Source organism: Oncorhynchus mykiss, chromosome 15 (assembly GCF_057628025.1).
Source record: "Oncorhynchus mykiss isolate SJ-2025 chromosome 15, ASM5762802v1, whole genome shotgun sequence".
In the NCBI taxonomy this organism is placed as follows: domain Eukaryota; kingdom Metazoa; phylum Chordata; class Actinopteri; order Salmoniformes; family Salmonidae; genus Oncorhynchus; species Oncorhynchus mykiss.
In genome coordinates, this window is record NC_143036.1 from 45953656 (window position 1) to 45979166 (window position 25511).

General features: G+C 41.8%; 3 protein-coding genes across 5 annotated transcripts in view; 1 reads left to right on the plus strand and 2 right to left on the minus strand.

Moving 5' to 3' along the window:
- pcf11 (PCF11 cleavage and polyadenylation factor subunit) overlaps positions 1-5236 on the minus strand; it is a 30821-nt gene extending 25585 nt beyond the window's left edge. The window contains exons 1-5 of one of the 2 annotated variants that reach the window (XM_021563253.3): positions 4859-5236; positions 2359-2484; positions 1736-1918; positions 1255-1470; positions 1-983 (exon numbers count right to left, since the gene is read on the minus strand). In XM_021563253.3, coding sequence (XP_021418928.3) covers positions 1-983; positions 1255-1470; positions 1736-1918; positions 2359-2484; positions 4859-5098 — 1748 coding nt within the window. In that variant the 5' untranslated portion in view covers positions 5099-5236. Of the gene's footprint in view, positions 1008-1254; positions 1471-1735; positions 1919-2358; positions 2485-4858 lie in introns of both variants that reach the window. The other variant, XM_021563252.3, reaches the window with a different exon arrangement.
- Positions 5237-7846: 2610 nt separating this feature from the next.
- ccdc90b (coiled-coil domain containing 90B) lies at positions 7847-24574 on the minus strand. 2 transcript variants are annotated; one of them, XM_021563255.3, is made up of 9 exons: positions 24055-24574; positions 13861-13980; positions 13565-13668; positions 12686-12787; positions 12506-12547; positions 9016-9087; positions 8851-8904; positions 8523-8637; positions 7847-8274 (listed from the first exon to the last, which is right to left on the minus strand). In XM_021563255.3, the coding sequence occupies exons 1-9, from the start codon at positions 24158-24160 to the stop codon at positions 8219-8221; spliced, it is 771 nt and encodes a 256-aa protein (XP_021418930.1). In that variant the 5' UTR covers positions 24161-24574; the 3' UTR covers positions 7847-8218. The 2 variants fall into 2 exon arrangements, with proteins under 2 accessions (XP_021418930.1, XP_036800287.2); XM_036944392.2 differs by lacking the exons at positions 7847-8274; positions 8523-8637; positions 8851-8904; positions 9016-9087 and adding an exon at positions 9386-12348 and having other exon boundaries at positions 24055-24547.
- The window catches only part of alg8 (ALG8 alpha-1,3-glucosyltransferase), a 28498-nt gene continuing 27338 nt past the window's right edge, over positions 24352-25511 (plus strand). Inside the window, exons 1-2 of the mRNA XM_090200177.1 lie at positions 24352-24671; positions 25046-25124. Of these exons, the coding sequence (XP_090056303.1) occupies positions 24583-24671; positions 25046-25124 (168 nt within the window). The 5' untranslated portion in view covers positions 24352-24582. The remainder of the gene's footprint in view (positions 24672-25045; positions 25125-25511) is intronic.

Consider the following 25511-nt stretch of genomic DNA (forward strand, 5'->3'; position numbering starts at 1 on the left):
TGTTTGTTCTCTTCCCAGCCACTCCTCCAGCGCTTGGCATTCTCCTTGGTCTCCTTGCCCTCTGAGGTAGTGCGGGGGGAGGAATGCGTGTCCCTGGCCTCCACCGGCCTCTCCTCAGCCGGCCTCTTGGTTCTTCTGGGCTCAGACGAGCTCTTCTTGGGGGTTACCCTCTCTTCTCTGGTGGTCCCGTGCTGGGGGTCCTCATGGTGAGAGGAGTGCTTGCCTCCTGACTGCCTCCCTCCTTTCCCAGGTTTGTGTAAAGGAGGAGAGGGGGAGATGCTCCTGGCTCTCCTCTTGGGGGACCTCCTCTCAGTCTTTCTCTTAGGTGAGTGCAGGTGCAGCGAGGGGGAGCGGGAGCGTTTCCTGGCGTTGGTCCTGGCATTTCCTCTGATCTGGTTCTCCGGTTTCTCTACAGGCTCCGGTTTCTCACGCTCCGGTTTGCTGACTGAGCCGTTGGCCATCTTCCCCCTGCCTGATGCCTTCATCAATGCATCATCCATCTCTTTCTCCTTATCAGTGCATTTCTTCTTCTCTTTCCCCTCTTCTTTTGGGTCGGCCTTGTCATTGAGATGTTTCCTCAGCCTGGGGTCTTTCTTGCCCGTGGCATCCGCTGTCGTCTTCACGTTCTCAGCCTCATAGTGCTTGCTCTTCCCAAGCACCCCTTTAGCCATGGGAGAGAGGGACTTGGACTTGGTTTTCACTTCTAGAAGTTCTTTCTTGGGGGGCCGTGTCCTCTCGGGCCTGCCGGGTCGCTCTGGCAGTTGTTTCTCTGGTGTGTGTGCTGGTCCTCCCATACCATGGCCTTCTTTCTTATGGCTGGTTGATTCTTTGGCCTGGAGGGCCCCTGGGCCGGCCCGGTTGAGGCGGGGGTCCCTGGTGGGGGGTTTGGGGTCGGAGACAGGGGGGAGACAGGGTTTGATGACAGAGGGAGGCAGGGTGGACTTTGGCACTATTGCTGGAGTTGACAGTACCACGTTTGCAGCCTGAAATGTAAAAGAGGGGCAGGACTGAGAACATCTTGTGTTTAGTAAACGAGACAGTGCACCAGAAGACATGAAGAAAATATAACAGAAACCTACCTGTTTAAAATGTTATTATTAATAGATTTTAAATGTTTAAGTTACAAAACACCAACACTTCTGAAAGTGTCTACACTCACCCTGCGGACCAAACATATACATACACACATATATATTTTAAAACATTTAAATTCGAGTTTCAAAAGGGGGAAATGGGTACAATAGTGAGTCTCACCAGTTGTGCCTTGGTCTGCTCCAGCTCAAGCTCAATCTTCTTCTGCTGTAGCTCCAGTAGCTGTTTCTGCTTGGCCAGCAGCTGCTGCCTTATCACCTGCTCTTGGGTGATGCTCTTCTCACTGACGCTGGGGACCACTGCAGGCTGGGGAGCAGGGGCTGGGGCACGGACTAGGGGTGCAGGGGACAGGGCCCTAGGGGAGGTCACCTCCTCAGGCTGGAGCGGGGAGAAAACATTTAGGGATGGGAAGGACTCAGGTCGACAGGTAGCGAGCGGAGTGTGTGTGTGTGTGTGTAGAAATGTCCAGTGTTGCAAAGGGTCAGGATGTCTTTTACTTTATGGATCATATTGTCACAAAGGTTGTGCAATAAACAGCAAAACTTGAATAACTTTGGCGCAGTTTCTACTTCTCTATCCACAGACGCTTTCAGAACAGCAGATCCTCCTCTCGGACACATAGATATACAGACAGTTTACTCACATGTTTTAAAAACTTAGGGTTGACATGAATGCTGGCGTTCACAGTAGGGGGCAGTGCTTTGATGGGCCAGGCCGGGTCGTGAGAGTTGACTCTCACGTCCAGAGCGTAGAGTTTCTTCAGTGGGAAGATCTCATCCCAGGTGGAGCGTAATTTGAACAGACTTTTCCTAGTGTTCTCATCCACCTACAAAACAGAGGACACAGCTTGGACCACAGCTCAACGCAAAGACCTGCAGCACAGTACTTCAAAAACGAACACATTCTACCTTCAAAGGCCTATAGTTTAGCAGTAAATTGAATTCAGGCAAGATCAAGAAGGCACTTAGAAAATGTGTCTAATTACACTAACAAAGGTGCTTTGTATTAACCGTTAAACCGTGTGAAATATTACACATTCTGTATACAACACTGCATTTTAATGCAAAGACAATTAATGACTTGGATATTGTCCAATCAAGCACCTCCCCAAATCAAAGGGGAACCACAAACACCATTTTATTAGTAAAAATGCATTATACAAGGCAAGAGATAGACTAGACAAAAGCAAGCAGTACAGTGGACAGATCATTTTATAAAAGGTGCTTATTAATCTTCAAGAATGCACAAAAATAAAGTAGTATATACCTTTTCAAAAACACATATAAATGAAGTGACTAGGTTTTTAGCAAACACTGCAAGGTATTCGCCTCCAACATTCTTCACTATGGAATCCACTAAGTACAAAACTGGAAGCTTCTCGGCAGCTGGAGCCTAGGGTAATAGAAAACTCAACAAGTTTAGAAAACAACAGGGGTTAATACCAACATTTCAGATAAAAAAGGCATCACATTGATTATGTATTAGTTAAGCAAAAAGTTAACGTAAGAAGTGTTTGGGCTAGGAAAAAAAAAAATCCTTGTCAGTCTTGGGTAATAACTTCAAAAAGTTGTTTTTTTAACATGTAAAAATCAAATTGATTGTCCGTGGCATGATAGATCATAAGAAAAAAAATTATTGTAGGAAAAAAGTTGCAAAACAATTGTCATGTAGGGGGGAAAACTGTTATTAAAATCTGTCTATTTCCACCGGTTACAGGCGCTTTTTTTTTTTATCCATAAGGAAAATAGCAGTCCAAAAAAAAAAAAAAAACTTTTAAAAAAAAGTGACGAGTCTTCATTCTGGATCAAAACATTGAATGACCATAAAAAGTACTTTGTTCAACTATTACTTGTGTCTTGTATTGGGCACAGGAAAAAAATAAAAATATTGTCCATCCAGAAGAAATGGTTCAAGTCCCCCCCCCCCCTTTTTAATTACCTCAAAAGAGGGTCTCTGGCAGAGAGATCACTCCATGTACGTTCCCGTTTTATTGAATGAAGTCCCTGTTATAACATCCCACTGAGGGGCAGTCCATTTGAAGAAGTACTATCTACCTTTTAGAACAAAAATAGGATGTAACATACTAAGAGGAAGTCGACAAGAATAGAGCAGGATTTGGGGGGGTTCATTTAAAATGTGCAATTGCAAGATAAGTCTTGAACAATGTGCCATGAAAAGCAAATCACTAGGACTTTACTTGATAAATGGTCATGAGCAAACATGACAATTTCAGTTGTAAACCCAATTCACATGTCAATAAAACACAAAATAACTCAAAATATACAAATATACTGCATTTAAGCCAATAGACACTCCCATATAAAATGGTGAACGCCTTGGTTCTGATAAGTGACAATGATCATCACATTGATCAAAAACGGAGTTTAACACCAATAAGGCAATAACCAGAGATATGATTCTGTACCAATAAATTACACTGGGAAATAAAAAAGACAAAAAGCATATTTCATATTTTTTATTATCACATTTTACCATTCATTGACATTTCAAAATTCAAAGAGATAATATCAAAAGCAGCTGATAAATTGAAAGAGACCAGTTTACTTTCACAAGAAAACTATTGACACTATCCTAAATTTCAACAGCTACATATTCGATCTGCATCTTTGTGTACCTATTATTTGTTTTGTTATTATTACTCCTGCTAGCTAGATACTTTTGTCTAACAATAACTAACCAGCAGTAACGTTAGGCCTGTAAGGCCACCTGAAGTTACAAACAAATGACCTTTCTTGCTACTGGATCAGCCGATCGACCCGTGCATGGCAGTAATTTGTGATTTTATTGGAGGTGGAGAAGAGGTGGATTTGGCTCATGTGCACTTGGTCAAAAACAATAGTTTCTTTCCACACGATACATTTTTTCGGTTACAAATTTTGTGGAAGTACATACCAGCCGTAATAGTTGCTCAGCGAAGCTCCATTCCTTGGTAAGTAGCGGACTCTTTTTTTTAAATATATATTTTTTTACATTATTAAGCCTGAAAATCTGCTTCATGGCCTTAAGGAGACCCCATATTCAACGTATCCTGTAAATCCAGATTCTGGTTCAAGTAATTTATGTAGAAAGTGAAACGAGGCCTAAATGTATGCAATAACTATTTTGCATTGTTAGGTAGGCCAGTGTGTACTGGCTTAAATTTGAAAATGTATGTGGCCAAACCACGTGTGTAAACCTGTCAAACTTGTGGAATGCTTTGCACTGGCATGCTAGCGTTAGCTAACTGAAATAGCCATTAAGTTTCCTCCGTCATGTCGCCATATTTGATTCGGTTTCGGTACCGTTAACGTGTTTCCAAATAGTGTTAAGTTCTGAAATGTGAAAAATACCCCACAGCATAACGTCTTTATATAAGATCTGACAAATAATGGTGGCTTCCTAACGTTACTCTGATCTGGCAACTGAATTTCTGGATTATTTCCTAGCAAATGACAATCGGCTTCGGGAAATGGCATGTTAACGTTAGCTAACTAGCTCAGGGATAACATTAGCTAGCCTAGATAATGTTACATTACCTTTCTAAATGTAATCAGCATTAAATTCCTATAACGTTATTTTGTTGAAACTGGTACTGTTGACAAGAAACGTTAGCCAACGTTATGTCGCTACAACAAGAACAGCGATTCAACAGTGTTGCCGCCATGATGTTGCCATGGGCAGCTGTTTCAAGGCTACTGTTAGCTTACACATAGCTTTCTTCATCGAAGTTAATAGCTGAAATTGAAAATTCTATATTCATAAAAACCTTGGTGATTTGTGCTTCAATTATTGCGACGATATCCTTGGCGAAGTGCAGATTCTCCTCTGCCAGAATGGTCAGCATGTTGATGTGAGGTTTACTGTTGAATGTCAAATCTTCGAGGGAGGACTGATACTCTCGGCAGGCATCTTCCCTCGCCGCGTCGTCCATCTTTGCGATGTGTGATCGATCAAATACTAAACCAATCTTATCAGAAACATAACCATTTATTACGAGGCAGTCCATAAACACATTTGACTTTATATTTATTTTCCAACTCGTTACGAATTATTTTGTATTCCCTTTGCATCTGTAATCGACGTTTCCACTCTTCTTTTTTATGTCAGAAGATGGCGGCTGCAACTCGATCAACTAAACGCGTCATACAAAATAATTTTTATACAGCCTCAGTTGGTGTCCTCCTATTGGATAGTTTGAGTTGCGTGCGCGTGAACCTTTGGCGAACGACTCATTCATTCAACCTAATTGGTCAAAATGTTACCATCTCCGGTTAGCCAATCAAATTCGAATGCATTGCATAATAGACGGATTACATGCTGACTAAACCGGCTCCTCTCGTGCGCATGTTGTTTTGTCTGTCCCCCAGAAGCGTCCACGACTAGCAGGTTAAAGTACCAAAACCAACTATATGAATTTTGGGAGGGGTCGGAATATTTATGGGTATTAAAGCTAGCTCGCTGTTGCTAGCGAATTTGTCCTAGGAGATAGTGTCCGGAAGTGGGAGAAGATGGAGCGAGATGGATTTGAGCCGAGATTCTGCACATTTTGTCATTGATCAAACATTTGATCTCCATACAGTTTTCTGTTTCCAAAACTAGAATCTGTGACATAGTGGGCTGCATTTAATAGACTTTACCCTATGCCAAATTTGGTAAAAATGGCATTGTTTAGAAGGAGTGCAAGGGTAAATTAAGTTATTGCACATGCGCACTTCGAGTAGGGGTTCCCTAACGGAAATAAGCAAATAAATGCTAGAATGAGCCAATATGATCTCACTAGATCGTGCTTGGCTCTGCCCACCTCCTTGCTTATTCTGCCCACTATGATTAATTTGCTCCCATTAGACCAGAACCTGTAAATTCCATCTTGGGTTAGTTATAAAAAATATTTGGGAGAGGGAGGATTTGCGAGCTATGTAATAGCGTGAGCAGTTTGGATTGAATAACATGTACATTTATTTTACAATACTCTCGCAAGCAACGCAGTTGGTTTGGACAGCATGTTAGCTGACAACGTCACGAAAGCGCCGCTGCAGCCAGGTCGATGGTGGAAGCAGAATTGGAGCTTGAATCTGATGGCGGTGGAAATAAGGATAAATTGACTTTCGTTTAAAAATTGTGAAAAATACATCTACTTCTACAGACTCCCGATTTTATATAGAAGAAATACGTTTTGGATCCGTTTGAAATATCAAAACTGGTGTAGAAAGTTAAATCTGTGAAAATCCCTGAAGTGGATTTTTTTGGTATCTGTTGGTCAGAAGAAACATGTTGGATCTCACGCAAACTGATGGATATGATGTGTTGTGCTTCGATTTAGGAAGCAGGGCACCTGTCAAACGAGTCATTCTGGAGTACAGAAGAATTCGACATTGCTCTAATGAAAAAGATTAATGGAGTGGTCGAGGTACGTAAAATAAATTGCATTGTAAATGTCAGGAAGGACAAGTTTGTCTGTTTCTCCAAATCTGAGTGCATATGAGATATGTGAACTACCCTGGCAGAGTGTTTATTCCCAGAACTTTGCAATGTACCCACTGCAAACTATTTGGACTTACAGTATATCAAGTGTATACAGGATGAGCCTGGACTAGAATACAGTATATACATCATTGGGTAAAACAGTATGTAAACATTTAAGTGACCAGTGTTCAATGACTAATTACATAGGGAAGCAGTCTAAGGGGCAGGGATGAGTACTGGGTGGTAGCCGGGTGGTCCCTGTATTGAGGATCAGCATGGGGGAGGTGTTAGCTTACCCTCACCATCTGGGGTCGGCCCATAAGGAAATCTAGGATCCACAGGGAGGACTTCAGACTCAAGGCTACGAACTTGGAGGGCACATTGGTGTTGAAAGCTGAGTTGTAGTCGAACAGCATTCTCACATACTGTAGGTATTTAATTTTGTCCAGGTGGGATAGGGCATTGTGTAGTGGGTCAAGGGTGTCGAGTATGGTGGAGGAGGAATTGTTACATGCTGACCAGACTGGACACGTCGCATGCGCGAGCGTCGCAAAATAAATGTAGAAATCCATGTTATTCAATTATTGCACCCACACTGCTCGCAAGCGTCTGCGATGCCAAGGGCTAAAATAGAACTCCTTTCTATTTGACGCAGATCGTGCTGAAAGTCCTGCCTCTCCCATCTCCTCATTGGTTTATAGAAGCAGGTACCCACGTGCCAGCTCCTCATTGGTTATACCCACGTCGGTGATTGAAAGACAAACTGTTTTGCCGGTTGTCCTGGTAATACTATGAAAGTTTAGGTGTAAATCACCATATAAGTTCAAAGATGAAAAAGCCTGGAAGGAGGAAAGATGACTTGAAACGATTCGGTTGGCCGTTTTATGTGTGGATTAATTGTCGGAGTAGAGGACCTTGTGTATTTCAGGTAAAATAACAACTCAATGTTTATATCCCAGGACAAATTAGCTAGCAACTGCAAGCTAGCTAAATAGGACAAATTAACGTTAGCTAGCAACTGCAAGTTAACTAGCTAAATTGCCATACATGTTTAATGCTTTTCGACCTGTCCCCAAATTAATGTCATTGGTTCAGTTTGTTTTGATATTTTAACCTGCGTGTGGTGATCGCATTTGGTGTAGGGGGACAAAATACATTTATGCACGATAGCGCACGCACGCAGACGGTTTGTGTTCTGTGTTAGTCTGTTGCATCACTATCGGCAGCTTGGAAATGAAAGATGAACTGAAATCAAAATCAGGAATGGACAATGATTGAAGTATTCAATAAATGTGGTTCATTGGGAAAAGTTATTTATTTCCAAGTCATGTGGAATCCATATCCAAATACAGTTCTTGGAAGTATTGAGCCATTTGTATAACCTATAGATATAGTGCCTATAAATAGGTTTATTGTACATTGTATCACTCAACAGTTATGTTCAAAATATATCTGATTAACTTTGTTTAATAGGTTGATTAATTGATTTTAAATGACTCATGCTTGGCCTTAGTCTTAGCTCTCCATGTACTCTAGATTGCCATTTAAAAGTAGAAATACATAAAAGTAGAAATTGAAATGACATGAAACCAACGTTGATTTAACAAGTGTGCACCCAGTGGGATCTATGTACAATGCAATCAAACCCCCACAGCAGAGACGGTCACTTCCAAAGGCGGTAAAATCCCAAGGCAATCGCTAGGCAGGCAAAAACGGACGCTACCAAAAAGAAAAGCAGAGGGGGGTATATCATGACTTAATCCCACTTAAATTCATACCATATTTCAAAGAATAGTTGAATATACAAAAATGTGTCAAACACACACAAGCACATATCTTTAACTCTGCATCGTGGGAAAAGGACCCGTGAGTAAGCATTTCACTGTTAGTCTAGACCTGTTGCGTACGAAGCATGTGACAAATAACATTTGATTTGGCATACAAACGTACGCACACACACACACTACCTGCAAGGTAGCGGATGGTTTCCAGCTTCAGCGACTCCAGTAGAGTTTTCAGGGAGGCCACCTCTAGATCAATCTTTTTAGTCGTCTCCATCGTTTCGTGGTCAATGACAGCGTTCTGAAGGGGAACATTAACATAGGGAATCATATTACTATACTCATATGGCTGGTTTCACAGACATGGTATAAGCCTAGTCCTGGACTAAAATGTGCTTTTTAATACAGGACTAGGCTTAATCTGTTTCTGGGAATCCGCCCCATAAAGAAATGCAGCTGTTATAGCCTGTGGTGGGAGTATAGAAATATCATCATGGACAAGATGGCATTTTACCTTCCTGTGGAACTCTGTGCTGTTCTCCATAAGTTTCTTCTCCTGCTCAGTAAACTGATAAAGAGACAGATGCCCAGTGAGAAAGAGAGAGAAAGCATGTGGCAGAATGTCAATTCAAGGTCTCAGGAGTAATAATCAATCACACGCGTATGCGCACGCACACACCATGTCAGTGACCCTGCTCCTCTCCAGGTTGATGTCCAGCTTGGCCTCAGCTCGGACCTTCTTACTCTCCTCCTGAAGTGAAAACAGGATACACAAGTTATTGTTTGCATCCCAAAAGGCAACTTATTCTCTTTTATAGTGCACTACGTTTGACCAGGGCCCAAAAGCAGTGCACTATGTAGGGAATAGGGTGCCATTTTGGATGTATCCACACAAGTCACATGATGTACTTACTGAGTGAGAAACCACTGAGCTATCTGATAGCACCACAGAGATTACTGATAAACTATTACATGATTCATAAGTTATAGTTTAACAAGAAACAGATGAGATGATAACTCAGAATTACATAGAACATACAGTAATAATATAGTGAATGAATTACATTTTATTTTCATGTCAAATCACCAATTGGCAACCCATCCCTTATGGGATTAATTGACACAAACATTACGATAATTATTTGCGCATCACATAAAGAGAGAAATGTAAGGTAAATATCAATACATAATAGCAAATAAGGTTATCCAAAGAAATATATACATAGAGCAGTAAAAGAATACACACACACAACCGGTCAAAAGTTTGGGGTCACTTAGAAAAGTTTTTTTTAAAAAGTGTCCATTCAAATAACATCAAATTGAACAGAAATACAGTGTAGACATTGTTAATGTTGTAAATTACTATTGTAGCTAGAAACGGCAGATTTTTTATGGAATATCTACATAGGCGTACAGGGACCCATTATCAGCAACCATCACTCCTGTGTTCCAATGGCACGTTGTGTTAGCTAATCCAGGTTTATCATTTTAAAATGCTGATTTATCATCAGAAAACCCTTTTGCAATTTTTTGTTATGTTAGTACAGCTGAATTTTTTTTATTCTGATTTAAAGAAGCAATAAAACTGGCCTTCTTTAGACTAGTTGAGTATGTGGAGCATCAGCATTTGTGGGTTCAATTACAGGCTCAAAATGGCCAGAAACAAAGAACTTTCTTCTGAAACTCAGTCTATTCTTGTTCTGAGAAATGAAGGCTATAACATGCGAGAAATTGGCAAGAAACTGAAGATCTTGTACAACACTGTGTACTACTCCCTTCACAGAACAGTGCAAACTGGCTCTAACCAGAATAGAAAGAGTAGTGGGAGGCCCTTGGTGCCATACTGAGCAAAAGTACATTAGTGTCTAGTTTGTGAAACAGATGCCTCACAAATCCTCAACTGGCAGCTTCATTAAATAGTACCCGCAAAACACCAGGCTCAATGTCAACAGTGAAGATGCAACTCCGGAATGCTGGCCGCCTAGGCAGAGTTGCAAAGAAAAAGCCATATCTCAGACTGGCCAATAAAAAGAAAAGATTAAGATGGGCAAAAGAACACAGACACTGGACAGAGGAACTCTACCTAGATGGCCAGCGTCCCAGGGTTGCTTCTTCACGGTTGATGTTGAGACTGGTGTTTTGCGGGTACTATTTAATGAAGCTGCCAGTTGAAGACTTGTGAGGCGTCTGTTTCACATGGAATAGCCTTCATTTCTCAAAACAAGAATAGACTGACGAGTTTCAGAAGTAAGTTCTATGTTTCTGGCCATTTTGAGCCTGTAATCGAACCCACAGATGAAGGTCAGTTTTATTGCTTCTTTAATCAGGACAACAGTTTTCAGCTGTGCTGACATAATTGCAAAAGGGTTTTCTAATGATCAATCAGCCTTTTAAAATGATACATTTGGATTAGCTAACACAATTGTTGCTAATAATTCCATAAAAAAATCTTCCGTTTCCAGCTGCAATAGTCATTTACAACATTAACAATGTCTACACTGTATTGGTGTTATTTTAATGGACAAAAAAGTGCTTTTCTTTTAAAAACAAGGACATTTCTAAGTGACCCTAAACTTTTGAACGGTAGTGTACATGCATAACATATAGAGATAAATAAATACATAAAGAAACAGAAGGCATTTGAACCCAGTCTGGCACAAAGAGAAGATTTATGTGGGAGACAAGCCTATACACAATCTCTACATACACACGTGCCATTTATGACATAGAAGCTAAATATTTTTTTGAATTTAATTATAGGTAGACATTTTTCCTTTTATTCCAGGCTTTATCTAAATATTTTGCAAACGGAAATATACAATGGATAAAAAAACATTTCAGTTTCTCCCCATCGTTCAGCCACATAATGCCAGGGTATATCTGGTGGTCTTTCTGGAATAAGAGCAAGCGTATATCTTGGTAGAAAGGGCAATAGAGGATAAAATCAGTTTCATTCTCTATTTCGTCAAGGTTACAATAGTTAGTCTTTCCTCTTCCATTTCACCACAATTACCAACCTTTTTCAATAAGCAGAGGAAATACCCCTAATCTGACCTGTTTCAATACGCAGAGGAAATATCCCTGATCTGACCTGTTTCAATATGCAGAGACAATATCCCTGATCTGACCCGTTTCAATACGCAGAGACAATATCTCTGATCTTACCTGTGCACATGGCGATCTCTTGCTTTTAGGTAGGTTATACATAATATCACTCACACACAAATTCACCCTTAATAAAACAAAAGGTTCTCAACTTGGGTTTAAGATTAATCTCCTCCACCCATTCTTTTTCATATTGCATCAACAGTTGTTTTTTTAATCATATCCATGTCTCCCTTAATTTATTTTTTTTGTAAAGATGTTCACAGTCAGACTGTTGAAAAAGATCAAACATTTCAGTTGTCCATGTTCCCCCTATAGATAGATCCCATTGAAAAACTTTACTAGCTCTTCTGGCATTTGGCATATCCAACAGTCTATTCCATAGTCTCACCACACATGCCTTCCATCTCACCGCACAGGGTTCCCAGCCCCTGTCCCCAGTTATGGCGAGTATAGGTGCAAACTTGTGGACACCTAAAAAGTAACGTACTGCTCTGTTATGGACATGTTCCTTTCTAAAATACCTCTTAGCACCCCACACTCCTGCTGAATAGTCCAGAACAGGACACACGCATGTGCCACCAGAGACTCTGGGTTCGCGCCCAGGCTCTGTCGCAGCCGGCCACGACCGGGAGGTCCGTGGGGCGACGCACATTTGGCCTAGCGTCGTCCGGGTTAGGGAGGGTTTGGCCGGTAGGGATATCCTTGTCTCATCGCGCACCAGCGACTCCTGTGGCGGGCCGGGCGCAGTGCACACTAACCAAGGTCGCCAGGTGCACGGTGTTTCCTCCGACACATTGGTGCGGCTGGCTTCCGGGTTGGATGCGCGCTGTGTTAAGAAGCAGTGCGGCTTGGTTGGGTTGTGTTTCGGAGGACGCATGGCTTTCGACCTTCGTCTCTCCCGAGCCTGTACGGGAGTTGTAGCGATGAGACAAGATGGTAACTACTAACAATTGGATACCATGAAAAGGGGGTAAAATTTAAAAAAAAGAAAGGTAACATGTTCATCAATAAAAATATTTATAATGGTAGTATTTTTTTGGATCTCTGTTATCACTTCTCACCATCAGCCTGTTCCTTATCTGATCCAACTCTGTCTTCATTTTCTGCAGAGAGACATACAGGTTTATGTAGAATGCATATTGTTATTATTATTATTATTATAGATCCCTAGTGCACTTGTTAGCTCAGGAGAGATAGACAGGCAGTGATTGTGTGGAGGAGGAAAGGGTTTATGTACGTACAGCGTTCTCCGAGCGCAGGTTGGCAAACTCACTCTTCTCCAGGATCACCATGTCTTTCCTGATGGAGTCCAGGTGAGCCATGATCTGCTGCAGCGCAATCTCCTAAACAAGATACACAGGAGAGAGAGCGAGAGAAGGGGGGCGGGGCGTGTCTTACAACAGAAACAACCTACAAGGGAGTGGTTGAAAGAGGGTGTAATGTGGGGGTGAAGGTTCAGAGTATTGCAATTCCATGGGTGTAACTGAAGCACACACTGTCATACATACCAGCAGTCACAAGTGTAAGTGATAGTCTGGTCTTCTTTTAGCTTGGGTAGCAAGCGGGATGCTGTGGGTGTGGTGTGTGTGGTACTTGGTGTGCTGTGAGTGTGGTACTTGGTGTGCTGTGAGTGTGGTACCTGGTGTGCTGTGTGTGTGGTACCTGGAGTGGTGTGTGTGTGGTACCTGGACTGCTGTGAGTGTGGGGTGCATGGTACCTCGGTTGCTGTGAGTGTGGTAACTGGTGTGGTGTGTGTGCCTGTGGTACCTGGGCTGCTGTGAGTGTGGTGTGTGTGGTACCTGGGCTGCTGTGATTGTGGTACCTGGTTTGCTTTGAGTGTGGTACCTGGTGTGTGGTGTGATTGTGGTAAGTGGGCTGCTGTGAGTGTGGTATCTGGTGTGGTGTGTGGTAACTGGTGTGGTAACTGGGCCGCTGTGAGTGTGGTGTGTGTGGTACCTTGGCTGCTGTGATTGTCGTAACTGGTTTGCTTTGAGTGTGGTAACTGGGCTGCTGTGAGTGTGGTGTGTGTGGTACCTGGTGTGCTGTGTTTTGTACCTGGTGTGTGTGTGGTACCTGGTGTGCTGTGTTTGTGTGTGGTATCTGGTGTGTGTATGTGGTACCTGGTGTGCTCCAGTCACCATGTCTTTGTACACTATGTCCATGTTGGCTGTTGCTAGAGTCACCAGAGCCGCTACTATGATTTCTGCTTGGCGCTTTTCAAAGCCTGAAAATAGAGAAATCATTAAAGATTTGATCATCAGCATTACAACAGTGTCCAGTTTCTTTATTACACTGTGGATCAATTATCACCTTATTTGCCTTTCCTGGTCTGGATGTGACTTCCACTTCAGAATAGATTTCAGAAAATGCAACACAGAAGCAGAATTATAGACCAAGTCCAAAATGATGCACCCACCATTGCTCTCCAGCTCAATGACCATGGCATGAGAGTCAAAAGTCAGTTTCCTCTGTTCCAGAGGGGTCAGCTCCACTTTCCTCAGGTCGTACGCTGCTACAGGTGTTGCAACGTGGAACTCTGTACAGACAGACAGATGGAGTTGAGTGGCGAGGTGATGACTTTGAGGAGTGTAGCCTACCTCTGACTTCATCAAGTCAGTATCAGTCGATACTTGTTAAGAACATAACAAAATGGAAGAAAATGAAACATTCTACAAGAACCAATATTACTTCCTAACAACACAACCTTATGGAACAATACTTGGGTAGCGTTTCAAAATTCACCGATAAATTAGGCCACATGGAAAACTAAAGGCATAGAAACTGTAAATAACTTTAACAGGAAATACATCTATTTCGATTACAGAATTAAAAAGTAATTTTGGACTGACAAATATAGATAGTTTAAAATGAAAACTTACGTATCACACAATTTTGAAGAGCAACCTTGACATTATGACCAAACCAGCTCCACATGTGCGCATGGTGAGTTTGTCTATCCCCACCAGACGCGATCAGGACACAGGTTGAAATATCAAAACGAATTCTGAACCAACTATATTAATTTGGGGCCAGGTCGAAACATTCATGGACATTTAGCTAGCTAGCTTGCTGTTGCTAGTTAATTTGTTCTGGGGTGATTGAAAGATGAACGAGGTCCACACTCCAGTCAGTAGCGGTAACACACCTTTAAAGTTTGTTGTCAACCGCCATATAAAGTCCACAGAAGAAGAACTAAAAGAGATTACTAGAAACTGACTTTGTTTCCCTTTTTATCTGTGGATTAATTGTCGTAGTAGAGAGCACATGATTTTGTGTGACTCAAAATGGGTCAAAATTCTATGAAGATTCAGCAAAAAAAAGGACCTTGTACATTTCAGGTAAAATAACAACCCAATGTTTATACATTGACCAGCTGGGGCAAATCTGAAGACCTGGGTGTGAGCAGCAAACTACATCCTCGTGAGATTGCTTTTCTCAAGGAGTACAGTACAGTCCTACAGCCACTCACATCCTCTATTGATCTTCAGGGAGAAGAAGTGTTTTTCTTGGCTTTCTTATCCCAACAACAAGCTTGAAGTCTAAGCTCTCAGAGAAAATACCTCTTGCGACATTCTCTGTACACATCATCACTGCGGTCATTGAGGCTATAGACCGCCGGTTTGGACCTATGCTAAGCACCCATGAAGCAAAAATGGCATCTGCTACAGTGACAAAGTTTTGACTGTGTTGGCACAACCCTGGAAAGAGGGAGGAGATGCAGAGCACATTAGTTCAAGAAACAGCTTCTATGTAGAACACACACTCCGAAGAGGTTGATGAGGGAGCACAGAATGAGTCTGAGTCAGAAGACAACATTTTTTTCCCCGGATGTGCAACAACTAGGGCCCGTGGCACTGCAGAGGACAAGGTGAGGAAGAACCTCAAAGACAAGTCTTTGGACTCCTTGAAATCGTTTCCCATAGTCCAGAACTTGTTTCTGAAGTACAACACTCCAGTGCCCCAGTTGAGCGTCTTTTCAGTTATGGTGGAAACAGGATGCCTGGTGCTCATCTAGAGCATGTCCTTTTGCTGCAATACAACAGCAATTTCTGCCTTCAATCATCTGAGTAGGCTAGCTTCAGAATAGGCCTACTGCAATGCCATATGTTGGTTTATTGCACCTAGCTCGGACTAAATGTGTAAAAAAAAAAAAAAAAAAAAAAAAAAAATTCTACCTATTTCTCATTTTAGTCATTTAGCAGACACTTATCCAGAGCGATTTACAGTAGTGAGTGGAAACATTTTCATACCTTTTTGTACCGGTGTCCCGTGGATAAGTGTTTAGCACCATCTATGTTACTTAAGCCCTTACTTATACCTGGTTTTAACATGTATACTTTGCCCTGCACATTGTGTTTGTGCCCACATTTTTAGACAGGTGTACACGGGTAAAAGATGCATTGTGGTCTGACTGTGATCAGATCATATAAGTGTAAATGGACAAGATCAGGATGAAGGATGAATGATAGAGCCAGGTATACAGGGCTTAAATACATTTGTCAATGTTTTGCGATGTGTTCTAATGTGGTTCTGCAATAAATGTTAAATTGGTAATATTTTTTTCTTATGTTTTACAGGTGAAGTAATCCAAAAGAAACGGAAAGTAATCAGATTACGTTAGAGTTTAGGTAATCCAAAAGTTACGTTACTGATTACAATTTTAGACAAGTAACTAACGGATTACATTTAAAAAGTAACCTACCCAACCCTGTTGACAGTGAGATCAGTTCAGCACCCTACATTGCAGTCCAGGTGGATGACACCACAGACATATCCTGCAAATGTCAATTAACATTCATAGCACACTATGTCAAAGATAAGGGTGTTATACTGAAGAAAAATATAAATGCAAAATGCAACAATTTTGAAGATTTTGAGTTACAGTTCATATTAGGAAATCAGAAATGTTTTATAAATTCATTAAGCCCTAATCTATGGATTTCACAAGACTGGAAATACAGATATGCATCTGTTGGTCACAGATACTTTTTAAAAAAAAGGTAGGGGTGTGGATCAGAAAACCAGTCAGTATCTGGTGTGACCACCATTTGCCTCATGCAGCGTGACACATCTCCTTCGCATAGAGTTGATCAGGCTATTGATTGTGGCCTGTGGAATGTTGTCCCACTCCTCTGTGCGAAGCTGCTGGATATTGGCAGGAACTGGAACACGGTTGTCATACACGTCGATTCAGAGCATCCCAAAAATGCTCAATAGGTGACACGTCTGGTGAGTATGCAGGCCATGGAAGAACTGGGACGCTTCCAGGAATTGTGTACAGATCCTTGTGACATGTGGACATGCATTATCATGCTGAAACATGAGGTGATGGCGGCGGATGAATGGCACGTCAATGGGCCTCAGTCTCGTCACGGTATCCCTGTGCATTCAAATTGATAAAATGCAATTGTGTTCATTGTCCGTAGCTTATGTCTGCCCATCCCTTAGCCCCACCACCACCATTGGGCACTCTGGTCACAACGTTGACGTCAGCAAACCCGCTCAGCCACACAACGCCATATACGTGGTCTGAGGTTGTGAGGTCGGTTTGACATACTGCGAAATTCTCCAAAACGACGTAGGCGGCTTATGGTAGAGCAGTGAACATTAAATTATCTGGCAATAGCTCCGGGGGACATTCCTGCAGTCAGCATGCCAATTGCACACTCCCTCAACTTGAGATATCTGTCGCATTGTTTTGCATGACAAAACTGCACATTTTAGAGTTGCTTTTTATTGTCCCCAGCACAAGCTGCACCTGTGCAGATCATACTGTTTAATCAGCTTCTTGATATGGCCTCCTGGACAGATACCGACGGCTGTACTTTGAAATACTCAATGGAATCATACTACACATAACCCAGAGGTTTGCTGACATGAAGAGCCTCAACTTTTTAAGTGTTCTTGATCATGGTTCATTTCCAGAGTACTCAAAACAAGAGGGGTTTCCTGACAGAGAACTCACACCGCTGTTCCAGACTTACCCTTTTTTGACAACAAGAGGTTGGAAAATGAGCTGCAGATAGTCTATGCTGATGCCTCCTTCCACTAACCACCAGGTGAGCTGCTGCAATCACTTGTGAAAAAGGACCTGAATGGGTGCTTCTCCCTATAATTAGCCTACAACGTGTCAAAGTGCATTGCGGTTGCATTTCCCATTAAACGAATCTTGCTGCGTCGGACACACGGTTCTTGGTTTCAATGGCTCATTATGTAAGTATATTAGTCTAATCTCGAAAGGCAATGAAGTAGGTACAGAAGCAAGGTGAATTTTACAATCAAATAGGAAATCACCATCATAACCTAAACCTACTAGTGAAAAAAAAACTGTGTAACTAGTCAACCGTGAACACCATGTAAACTAGTGTTCTGTACTGTAATTGATTAACAGTAGTTGATTGTTGAAGGTGCAGAATGCTGTGTGCGGCGGATTGACAGGGGTGTCCTGTACAAATGAGCAATGCCAGTGGAACTCAGCGACGCAGCCAAATCTATCCCCAAAAAGGTTGAGCGAGATCTGTGGCAAACGTCACAAACCAAGTGACAAGTTCTCAACCAGCATTCTCCATACAACCTGTGTACTACTCACACAACATATTTAAAAAGAGTTTGGAAGGGGCCAATGTTCCAGTGGGGAGCCATCTGCACAAGTGCATAAAAGCTAAACCAAACAGTCCTCATGTTCCAGCAGCAGCCACACAGCTCCAGCTGCCTCATGGTGAACATGGCATCAACATGCAGTGTCAGAAACGCTTGTCATTTTATGACGTTGATGTTAAGCTGGAGGAGTGTAAATGTGCCAGCCTTTAGGAGGTCACTAAAGCACAGAGTGCATCCCATGCGTTGTAGTCGGCAAAGGTTCCCGTGCGCACCTCAACAAATCCAGACAACTTTGCGCGGGAGCATCTCTTCCCAAGGTTCCATGGGAACTCAGCAACCACATATGGCAAGGAGAATGAGCAGGTTGCCTACACATGGATGGAGAGTTGTGGGTTTAGTCAGGAGAGTAGAGGCACAGTAGTGAGTGACGAGCCATGGCTTTCTGCAAGCCCAGATAGTGTTAAACTCTCAAGAAATTCTAGAAATCAAATGTCCTGTTGTGAGTAAGAAATGTGAGTCTCTGACTAAACTGTTCTCTGGCTAACTAACAGATGTGATGGATGGGATTCCTCAGCTGCAACCTAATGGAGCCCTTGGGTATTACATGAAGGTGCAAATGGGCATGTTCTGCACAGGACTGGTGAGATGTAAACTGCTTGTCTGGCTCTATCCGAGCAGGTTGTTATTGATGTGCCGTTTGATGTGAAGTTCTGTGCTGATGTTCTCTCTAAACTGAAGGTATTCTATTTCACACATGCTGCCAAGGATAGATGAGTTTTAGTTAGGCAGACTAACTCTGTGGTCCAAATATGTTAATCTGTGGTATTTAGGCTCGTGCCTAATACTTCTGTGTTTTTGAATAGTTCTTATATTTTGAGCATTGTAAAGCTCTCTGTCAGCTCTAACTTATTATCCAAGCATAACTCTTGGTGTTTTTTTCCCCACAGCTCTCTTCATATACACATTTACCTGATTATATTTGCATAATTCTTGGTGTTTTTTTTGTCTTGCCTTGTACAGCTCTCTTCATACATGTTTATCTAATGCCTAAGGATAACTCCTTATGATTTATGAATATTTTTATTGAACCTTGCATAGCGCTTTCTTTTCATAATGACACTTCATTAACTTATTATGCGAACATACCGTAACTCATCTTACACTTGGAAAATGATGGTGTTAAAAAAACACTGAAATTGCACTTGACATTTTCTTTGTTCCTTAACTTTTTGAAATGAAGGACAAGGCATGTCGAAGGGTTTCAAATGTGTTTCCTGTTTGATTCTGGTTTTCAAGTGCACAAATTAAGAAAACAGTGTGGCTGGCACTTGATAAACAGTTGTCTTCCCTCTTGGTGTGTTAGACATTTTGGTGTTGAAGAAAATGTATTGTAAATATATTTAAGAAGGCATGATAGCGGCACCTAGTGGATGCCTGTAATTATCAGAAACATGCAAAGTTACAGTACATTTCAAATGTAGGAACATACAAATGATTCAGATTAAATAGTAAAAAATATACATTGCATTCGGAAAGTTCAGACCCCTTCCCCTTTTCCACATTTTGTTCAGTTACAGCCTTATTCTAAAATTGATATTTTTTCTCATCAATCTACACACAATACCCCATAATGACAAAGCGAAAACCGTTTTAGAAATGTTTAATTTATTAAAAAGAAAAACTAGAAATACCTTATTTACATAAGTATTCAGAGCCTTTACTATGAGACCCCTGTTTCCATTGCTCATCCTTGATGTTTTTACAACTTGATTGGAGTCCACCTGTGGTAAATTCAGTTGATTAGACATGATTTGGAAAGGCACACCTGTCTATATAAGGTCCCACAGTTGACAGTGCATGTCAGAACAAAAACTGTAGAGGTCCGAGACAGGATTGTGTCGAGGCACAGATGTGGGGAAGGGTACCAAAAAAAAATGTATGCAGCATTGAAGGTCCCCAAGAACACAGTAACCTCCATCATTCTTAAATGGAAGTTTGGAAAGACCAAGACTTCCTAGAGCTGGCCGCCTGACCAAACTGAGCAATCGGGGGAGAAGGGCCTTGGTCAGGGAGGTGACCGAGAGCAGAATGGTCACTCTAATTGAGCTCCAGAGTTCCTCTGTGGAGATGGGAGAACCTTCCAGAAGGACAACCATCACTGCAGCACTCCACTAATCAGGCTTTTATGGTAGAGCGGCCAGACGGAAGCCACTCCTTAGTAAATGGTACATGACAGCCCGCTTAGAGTTTTCCAAAAGGCACCTAAAGACTCTCAGACCATGAGAAACAAGATTCTCTGGTATAATGAAACCAAATTTTGAATTATTTGGCTTGAATGCCAAGCGTCAAGTCTGGAGGAAACCTGGCACCATCTCTATGGTGAAGCAGGGACTGGGAGACTAGTCAGGATCGAGGGAAAGATGAACGGAGCAAAGTACAGAGAGATCCTTGATGAAAACCTGCTCCAGAGCGCTCAGGACCTCAGATTGGGGTGAAGGTTCACCTTCCAACAGGATTGGCTTCGGGACAAGTCTCTGAATGTCCTTGAGTGGCCCAGCCAGAGCCCGGACTTGAACCCGATGGAACATCTCTAGAGAGACCTGAAAATAGCGGTGCAGCGACGTTCCCCATCCAACCTGACAGAACTTGAGAGGATCTGCAGAGAAGAATGGGAGAAACTTCCCAAACAGTAGTGTGCCAAGCCTGTAGCGTCATACCCAAGAAAACTTGAGGCTGTAATTGCTGCCAAAGGTGCTTCAACAAAGTACTGAGTAAAGAGTCTGAATACTTATGTAAATGTGATATTTCAGTTGTTTTTGTATACATTTGCAAAAATGCATATTTGTATACATTTGCAAAAATGTATACAACTTAATTTTGCTTGGTCATTGTGGGCTATTGTGTGTAGATCGACGAGAGAGAACATTTTCTCAATTTTAGAATTAGGCTGTAACAAAATGTGGAAAATGTCAAAGGGTCTAAATACTTTCCAGATGCACTGTACACACACAGTATCTCATGTGGGTGAAATGAGTGTATAAAGTTACATTTCAGATGTATGAACATTCTCACTGCTCACTCGGCATCCTCATGGATGATCTCACTCTGCATGTTAGCAAGTGCTGCACCGATGCTGAGGACACCTTGGAGTTGTCTGATAACTCTCAACATGAATATGCACATTAGCTATCCTTCTCGTGCTTGTGGCTTCCTTTCTGAGTGAAGGCTGGTATGGCAAGGTTTACCTTCCTCTCATTCAGTAGATCTCAGATGGTGAAACCCCTGTCTGTCATAACTTCATCGCCAGACCTAAGGTATACCAGGAAGCCAGAGTTTTGGGTGATGATCTTGTCACTGCATCTGCCTCCATATGCAGGAGAAACTAACATGGCGCAATGGCCACCAAATACTGGAGAGTATTGCTGGACTAATAGTGGCTGTATGACTTCCCTCTGGAATCAATGTTGTGTGCTTTCTGAAGAGTGGTTTCAGAGCAGTCGATGATGCAAGTGGTGTTGGGGAACTAAGAGAGTGCTACACTACTCCCTGGGACACAAAGCGTTCAGCAAGATCACCCTGGAGTAGATTCAGCTTCATCAAGGTTAAGAGTATTTGATCACTGATATGCACTCTGCAGAAATGCTACATGGTCAAAGAAAAGGATGGCCAGTATACAACACTGAGCTAATGTCATTCTTCAGGATGGTATGGGTCAATGGCTCTGCACCACCACATTGGGTTTGTTTGTGGCAGGTGGGCTTGTTGACTGGTTCTCTTGATACTTAGCTGTGTTCAGTCAGTGCTGAAACTTCCCATTGAGTATCAGCATCTTTACACTGCGGTGGCATTGGTACACTCAGATAAGAGACTGCATCACCAGAGTTGTCTTCATCTGTCAAAAAAAAAGAGGCCACAAGTTTAACAAAATAAAATACACAGACAGCCTACTGGTCATGGGTTAGGTTAAAAAAGAAAAGACTTGAGATAATGTTTAATAATTTAGGTAGTTACACTGAGCATTACCAGTGGCATGCCAGCAAGGATGGGGATAATCATGGCATGGGGGAGACATTGTCAGACAGAAGTTTTGGATAGCTAACAATATAGGGACTAACTAAGTTAGACAAACTTGTTCTCAACTAGCCTACTTGGTTATATATATATATTTTGTTTGTTTTAACTAGCTAGACTAGTAAGCTAGCAACACTGTATCAAGTTGGGCTGCCCTCAAGCTAGCTAACTGTGTTAGCTAGGCAACAATTATATAGCTACAGTATGTTAAGACTTAGGAGTCTTAACATAGCTAAGCTAGCTAGTTAAGTTAGCTAACTAACTCCTGCCTGATTCAGGACACCCTATCTGTGATAATAGCTAGCAAGTAGCAGCTAGCTAACAACTACCTGTATGTGTTGATGACCTGATGAGATGTCACTTTCTGGTCTGTACTGGAGTATCATAGCCCAGCCACTTCTCAGGGAAGGGATGCTCTTCAGTTGGCCTCTTGTCCACGAAGTGATAGGAACAGACGTTGGGTCAGTTTGGTGGTTTCTTCAAGTTCAATGCTTTGAGCCAAAGCCAAAGAGACTCATCCTCCTTAGGAGGTGGGTGCATATCAAAAGACACCCAACAACTGCACTCACTCAAAAAAAAACACTCCTCCATGAACAGCTTCCATTTATGCCAGTTATTATGGAATCCCCTTACCGAACATAAAATGCCAGTTTTGCATGAGTTCATGTTTGGGAAGTTGTGAGAAGCGATAGCGATTTAGATTGCAATTTGCTTTATCTTGGCCAGGTCGCAGTTGCAAATGAGAACTTGTTCTCAACTAGCCTACCTGGTGAAATAAAACAAAACAAATAAATAGTGAGCTAGCTAGCTTTGAACTATTGGCCGGAAGTGCTTAAGTCCCCCATAAAAAACAAACAGACCCCACCCATATTTCTGTTGAAAATTAGGTAAATAAAGTCTGTTGTAGACGGAGCTAGAAAGTTGGCTGTCAGAAGTATTCCTATGTAAACTTACTGTCTGCATATTTCAAGACATGGCCTATGGGGGTGTAGTGAGATACCCAATGGGTTGGACAAAAAAAAATGTATACTAAAACCGTAGAAATCAATCAACCCACCATCATTAACACAATGGAAAATCTTATGATTTATTTACTTTTTTAAATTGAAAGTGCGTGGGCTATGGAGTGAAACAAAATGGTGCAGTTTCAGGCCATGTGGTGGAAAGTGATGTGGGGGCTGGAGATGTGTGGTGTGTGCTGATGTATGATGTTGTCGTTTGTTTTGTATTGTTTATAAAATCTTACAAAAAACATTTTGGGGGATTTTTACAAGCATTGAATAATAACGACTCAATGTAGTCATTGGTAGCCCAGCTAGCAATGAGGAATTGGCCCTGAAGCGGCCCTCTTCCGAATGCATTGATGCAGTGTCTTAGACCGCTGCACCACTCTGGAGCCTCCACCCACAAAGTATCAAAATACTATACTACTTAAACAGGAATCTTAAATGTTAATTGTAATATATTTGGGCCAGATATCTCTCACCTGAATCAACCGGAGCTCAATCCCCGCATCCTAGCCATACGTAATATGCCTAAAGTGGCCACGTGACGTCGGCCGAGCCTGACTCTCAGCCGGAATCGGTCCAGATCCACTGCGCTAGCTGGGAGGCTAGCTAAACTCCGCCAAAAACGAATCTAATCTAACTAAACGCCTTGCCACTCAACTTCATTGAGCAGTGTGGATTTGAGAATTCTTGGCTAATAAATAGACACACGTTTCGTTAAGGATAATAAACTTGTGCACACTTGTGTAGTAAACAAAAGCTAGGCCTGCAATGGTTAATAGCAAAGGAAAGGAGTATACCTAGCCACTTGCACAACTGAATGCATTCAAATAAATTGAAATGTGTCTTCCGCATTCAACACAACCCCTCAGCGTTAGTACACATGTATAGAGTAATTACCTGCAAGATTACTAATATACCAAAACGCTTACCTCTCCAACTCTGTGTTCCCCAGTATGTGCCATTGTTCAGATGCCTCTGACAGTGCCGAAATACTGACCGGAAAAGAGTTACACAGTGTCTGTTTACACTGGTCATCGCCCCAGACACGGAGACTTTGAAACTCACGGAGCAACAAATTCTCTTTTAGTTACAACACTCTTACGATCTGAGTTGTATTACACATGTGTTATCTATATGTTGAAGTACACAGTGTGATATCTATCCCACCTCGACTCATACACAGAGGACAAGCAAGCGTTTATTGCACGTATTGCAGCCTACGAAGTTTTTCTTCAACGTTGCGCAACATTTGACTATTTCCGCACGGTGACGGTCCATATCTAGCTAACAATTCAATATTTCTACTGGTCTTCTTTTGCTTTGTTTGTATAATTGAATGTGCTAATTTGACAATGTGATTGCGGGGAGGACCGCGTAACAGAGCCTACCGATACTGTACATCAAAATACTGTACATCTCAATAAAGTTTATTTTTACAAACCCCCCCAAAAAGTGTCATGGCGACGCCCAGAGCAGACGACTGGAGTTGGTTTCCTGCATTAGCACTCGGCGTTTCTTTCCTGAAATGTATTTTGATAAACGCATAGTAAGTGAAACATTCAAATAATTTATTATAGATTTCTAAACATGCATATTTCAAGGTATCGTATCTGTTCCACTTCATTGATTAGTTGTGTCGCTAGCTAGCGTTAGCTTGATAACTGCATTGGCAGCTTTGCCACTGTATTGAAAAAGTTATTCAACCATACACGTTTATACACATAACTATAAACTAACTATAAATAAGTGGTTAGGGCATTTATTCTCATCAGGAAAATGTCATAAGAGCATCAAAAACTCCTAACTACACTGTCCTATAACTAACTATCTAACTAACTAACGTTTTTTTTAACAGAGGTACATTGTGTTGTGTTGTGGTGTTGTGTTGTTGACTATGACGGTGTTTTCTGGATATTTCAGTCATTCCACAGACTTTGAGGTTCACAGGAACTGGCTCGCCATCACTCACAGCCTTCCTGTGTCAAAATGGTACCATGAGGTTTGTACATGCATGCGTACATACATACAAATCATATATTATGCATGTATAAAAGTGTCACTCACCCCTTAATTGCTATTTCTAGCTACAAATCCTATAGCGAAATCATTATTTTACGCCAGATAGAGTGACGAAATCAAACAGAGATTGAGGGAAGAGCGTCGCGTAGGAGTGACGCCACCTGTCGGCAATGTTCCCTCTAAATATCCGCCATCGCAAAAAAATATATATCAGCCATCGCATAGAAGCATGAGATTGAACCCCTTAGTTAAGACAACCAATGTTTCCCTTTACTGTGGGAATTGTAATTGAATCGGTACAGAGTCAATGTGCGGGGGCACAGGTTAGTCGAGGTAATTGACATAACATGTACATGTAGGCAGTGGT

Bases quoted from the DNA above. Each gene is read 5' to 3' on its own strand.
- ccdc90b (XM_036944392.2), bottom strand. From the start codon at position 24,160: ATGACCAGTGTAAACAGACACTGTGTAACTCTTTTCCGGTCAGTATTT. The intron at 13,981-24,054 runs GTAAGCGTTTTG...CTGTCTGTACAG, and splicing joins GGGAACACAGAGTTGGAGAG to AGTTCCACGTTGCAACACCT. The intron at 13,669-13,860 runs GTGGGTGCATCA...CTCTATTTTCAG, and splicing joins CATTGAGCTGGAGAGCAATG to GCTTTGAAAAGCGCCAAGCA.